At 43.8% G+C, this 4,355-nt stretch overlaps 1 protein-coding gene across 1 annotated transcript; it reads left to right on the top strand.

Moving 5' to 3' along the window:
• Positions 1-306: 306 nt before the first annotated feature.
• Positions 307-3,445, top strand: LOC311127589 (disabled homolog 2-interacting protein-like). The gene is made up of 2 exons (XM_084159407.1): positions 307-391; positions 1,558-3,445. Exons 1-2 carry the CDS (start codon positions 308-310, stop codon positions 1,723-1,725), a joined length of 252 nt encoding a protein of 83 aa, XP_084015533.1. The 5' UTR covers position 307; the 3' UTR covers positions 1,726-3,445.
• The last annotated feature ends 910 nt before the right edge of the window (positions 3,446-4,355 follow it).

Here is a 4,355-nt window from a genome sequence, read left to right as displayed (position 1 = left end):
CAGTACACACATCACACAAATGATTCTGTTCTGTATCCACATACTCTACCTTAGTCCTTACACTGGGTGTCTGTTGTGATTTGTGTTGCTAATGTCCCATTAACAGTGTGTGTGTGTGTGTGTGTGTGTGTGTGTGTGTGTGTGTGTGTTTGTGTGTGTGTTTGTGTGTGTGTGTGTGTGTGTGTGTGTGTGTGTGTGTGTGTGTGTGTGTGTGTGTGTGTGTGTGTGTGTGTGTGTGTGTGTGTGTGTGTGTGTGTGTGTGTGTGTGTGTGTGTGTGTGTGTGTGTGTGTGTGTGTGTCCAGGTTAATGTCGGTGGAAGAGGAGCTGAAGAAAGATCACAGTGACATGCAGGCTGTGGTCGACTCCAAACAGAAGATCATTGATGCACAGGTGAGAGTCAGTCACATACACAACTCCAGTCAGTTGGTTGACTGTTTAAAGCCCCATAGAGAGAGAGCAGGGCAGTCCCTAGTGTCATGAAACTGTACTGCAGGTCATTATAAGACTCTTAGAATGAGTTGAGCACACACACATTTCCTGTCACACACACTTCCTGTTTGCAATGTTTAAACCTCATAGAGAGACGCTTGGAGAATACCCAGAAGCCCATGTAGCGCCTAGTCAACTGTGCCCAATATATTGGGATGTATTGTTATGTGTGTATATCCGTCCCTTTCGTACTCGGTGTGTGTGTGTGCGTGCATGCATGTGCGTGTGTGTGTGTCGTCTGCTACAGGACGGGAAGGCTGACAGAACATGGAAATACATAGAGATGTTTAATTCAAGCTGTCAGATCTCTGTGGCAGTGACTAGGCTCGGATGGCTGAGCGCAGCACGACTCTACGCTTTAGTCTTACAGACTAACTAATATCTACATTTACATTATTCTTCCAGCCTGTCTGTCGACAAGCGTGTTGCGCCACAGTGACTCATTTTACACTGTACATTCTATCTACTCCTGACAGTGGAGTGGCAGCTCTGTGTTGTAGCATTGTAGCATTTTCTGATCCAGACATGTTGCATAAACTTATGAGTTATGTGAGTTAAACAAAGTTGAAGAGATCTAGTGTTAAAAGACACCTCAATGTCAGCTCACAGACAGCGATGCACACACACACACAGCTCATCCGCACGGTAAAGTAATGGGAGTTGAGTGTGGAAACAAACTGGCGGTGTTAAGGTAATGAGCCGCTCCCTGAGTCAACAGACAGAGAGAATAAATATGGAACGCTCATTAAGGAGCGAGGGAGAGAAATAAGGGAGAGAAGTGAATAGTGAATTAGAGAGCACCTCGGGTGGATGAATGCGACAGGACTTTAGATGATACAGTAAACAGCACAGACACTAACAGGAGCAGGAGACTACAATAAAATGTTTCCATGAATGTGTCTGGTTGTCTGGCTGTCTGGTTGTCTGTGTACTTCACCGCCTATCTTTGCACAGGCCTATATTTGGTATCTCTCTCGTTGCTGTTTGCTGCTCTCACTCTACCCCCTTCTTCCGTCTCTACCTCTCTAACCCAGTGTTTCTCTCTCTCTTTCTCTCCCTCTCTGCAGGAGAAGCGTATAGCGTCTCTGGACGCGGCCAACGCCCGTCTGATGAGTGCCCTGACCCAGCTGAAGGAGCGCTACAGCATCCAGACCCGTAATGGCATCTCCCCTACCAACCCCACCAAGCTCCAGATCACTGAGAACGGAGAGTTCAGGAACAGCAGCAACTGCTAGAGTCAGAGAGAGAGAGAGGGTGTGTGTGTGTGTGTGTGTGTGTGTGTGTGTGTGTGTGTGTGTGTGTGTGTGTGTGTGTGAGAGAGAGAGAGAGAGAGTGTGTGTGTGTGTGTGTGTGTGTGTGTGTGTGTGTGTGTGTGTGTGTGTGTGTGTGTGTGTGTGTGTGTGTGTGTGTGTGTGTGTGCGTGTGTGTGTGTTGGCTGGTGCATGTAGAGGACACTTCCTTATATGGACACTATATGGTGAGGAGAATGTGAGTGAGGAGACCACTGCCAGGGGCCATGCAAGGAGGTGGGACTTCAGTTTGACAGACAGCTGACCAGGAAAGAGACAGCGAATCAATGGACAGAGCTGAACACCAGATGGGCCCTGCAGAGAAGGAGGCGGGACAAGCTGTAGATATGAACTGAACTCTCCATCAATCAATCGACTTGGATGTTTCCATTGGATGTATGCAGTTGCTGGGACAATTTCAGGCTCTCTTCCCTAAAGCTTGGGTCAAGCCACTATATAATCAACACATTGTCTGTCTGTCAGATAGTCACCCAAAACCTCTTTACTCTCCTCTCCTCTTCTTCTCTGTTTTCTTCTCCTTTCCTGACCTCCTTTCCTTTCCTATCCTCTCTCCTCCACTCTTCTCTGTTACGAGCAGGTTACGTGGACCTTGTACAAAACAAAACAATAACAACAAAAACAATGATTTATTTAGATTTTATCTCATTCTATTAAAACCAAATAGGAGCTTTGAAATATTTTTAGTCCAAACTTATCTTTATTTTTAAGTCCTTGAGTATGTTCCAAAGTGCCCCACTATCCCCTACCCCCATGGTCCCTACATAGTGCACTTTGTGAATGTTATTGGTACATGAAACGCCTTAAGTAAGGAACACACCTCTACTTTGTCCTTTAGCTCCCCTCTTCCTGCCAAAAAAGGCACAACTTATAATACTGTGGATTTGTAAAGGAATAAATATATTGTATAAATACATCACGTAATGTATTATAAACCCTAAATAATGAACTATATGTGAGACTATATTAATGATATTTAATATAGATGTATGCGTATTTATTTTTTCCTCTATAAAGTATACATGAGATATAGTTATATTTGATCATGTCAAATATGAAAGCAGCCCGTTCCAAGGAGTGTCTGGTTGTGTGTTTGAGTTGTGTTCTTCCTGTTTGAAAGACTGCAGCTGTACTGTGTATTATAGGGTTTAGGAGGAGAGACTGCACACTATGCAGAGAGTAGCACCATCAACAGATGAAATAGTTAGAATCCTATTTTATTTATTCTTAACCTTTAGTTTATCCAGGTTTTCTAGACAGACCTGGTTGGGTTGAGGTTTGTTTTAGTGCTTCATCTATAATGTTGAATCAATGTTGAAACAGTGTTGTATGTTGGTTGTGTGTCCCTCTGCGTTTTGAGCTATAGGAGGACGGGCTCATTGTAATGGCTGGAATGGAATTAATGGGGTCAAACGTGGTATCAAAAATCCATTCCAGCCATTACAATGAGCCTGTCCTCCTATAGCTCCTCCCACCAGCCATGGTTGGTCTCATAGCCCTGTAGTACAAGGAGAGAGAGAGTTGTATTGTTTAACACAACATTATACTATACACTGGACTGGTGTCGGTCACGTGACCTCACAGATTAGAATATTACTCTTTCTTAAAACTCTTAAGTAAGAATGTTACTCTTAAAACTCTTGTTTGCTAATTACAGTGGGGAAAAAAAGTATTTAGTCAGCCACCAATTGTGCAAGTTCTCCCACTTAAAAAGATGAGAGAGGCCTGTAATTTTCATCATAGGTACACGTCAACTATGACAGAAAAATTGAGAAAGAAAATCCAGAAAATCACATTGTAGGATTTTTAAAGAATTTATTTGCAAATTATGGTGGAAAATAAGTATTTGGTCACCTACAAACAAGCAAGATTTCTGGCTCTCACAGACCTGTAACTTCTTCTTTAAGAGGCTCCTCTGTCCTCCACTCGTTACCTGTATTAATGGCACCTGTTTGAACTTGTTATCAGTATAAAATACACCTGTCCACAACCTCAAACAGTCACACTCCAAACTCCAGTATGGCCAAGACCAAAGAGCTGTCAAAGGACACCAGAAACAAAATTGTAGACCTGCACCAGGCTGGGAAGACTGAATCTGCAATAGGTAAGCAGCTTGGTTTGAAGAAATCAACTGTGGGAGCAATTATTAGGAAATGGAAGACATACAAGACCACTGATAATCTCCCTCGATCTGGGGCTCCACGCAAGATCTCACCCCGTGGGGTCAAAATGATCACAAGAACGGTGAGCAAAAATCCCAGAACCACACGGGGGGACCTAGTGAATGACCTGCAGAGAGCTGGGACCAAAGTAACAAAGCCTACCATCAGTAAAACACTACGCCGCCAGGGACTCAAATCCTGCAGTGCAAGACGTGTCCCCCTGCTTAAGCCAGTACACGTCCAGGCCTGTCTGAAGTTTGCTAGTGTGCATTTGGATGATCCAAAAGAGGATTGGGAGAATGTCATATGGTCAGATGAAACCAAAATATAACTTTTTGGTAAAATCTCAACTCGTCGTGTTTGGAGGACAAAGAATGCTGAGTTGCATCCAAAGAC

The sequence above is a fragment of the Coregonus lavaretus genome (assembly GCF_964263955.1).
Source record: "Coregonus lavaretus genome assembly, chromosome: 4".
NCBI lineage: Eukaryota > Metazoa > Chordata > Actinopteri > Salmoniformes > Salmonidae > Coregonus > Coregonus lavaretus.
The sequence above is the reverse complement of the archived record's forward strand: the minus strand, read 5'-3'. Positions and strand labels throughout refer to the sequence as shown.

Excerpts from the sequence above, each read along its gene's own strand:
- LOC311127589 (XM_084159407.1), top strand. The coding sequence starts at position 308 with ATGTCGGTGGAAGAGGAGCTGAAGAAAGATCACAGTGACATGCAGGCT. Across the intron at positions 392-1,557 it reads AGAAGATCATTGATGCACAG|GAGAAGCGTATAGCGTCTCT; the intron begins GTGAGAGTCAGT and ends CCCTCTCTGCAG.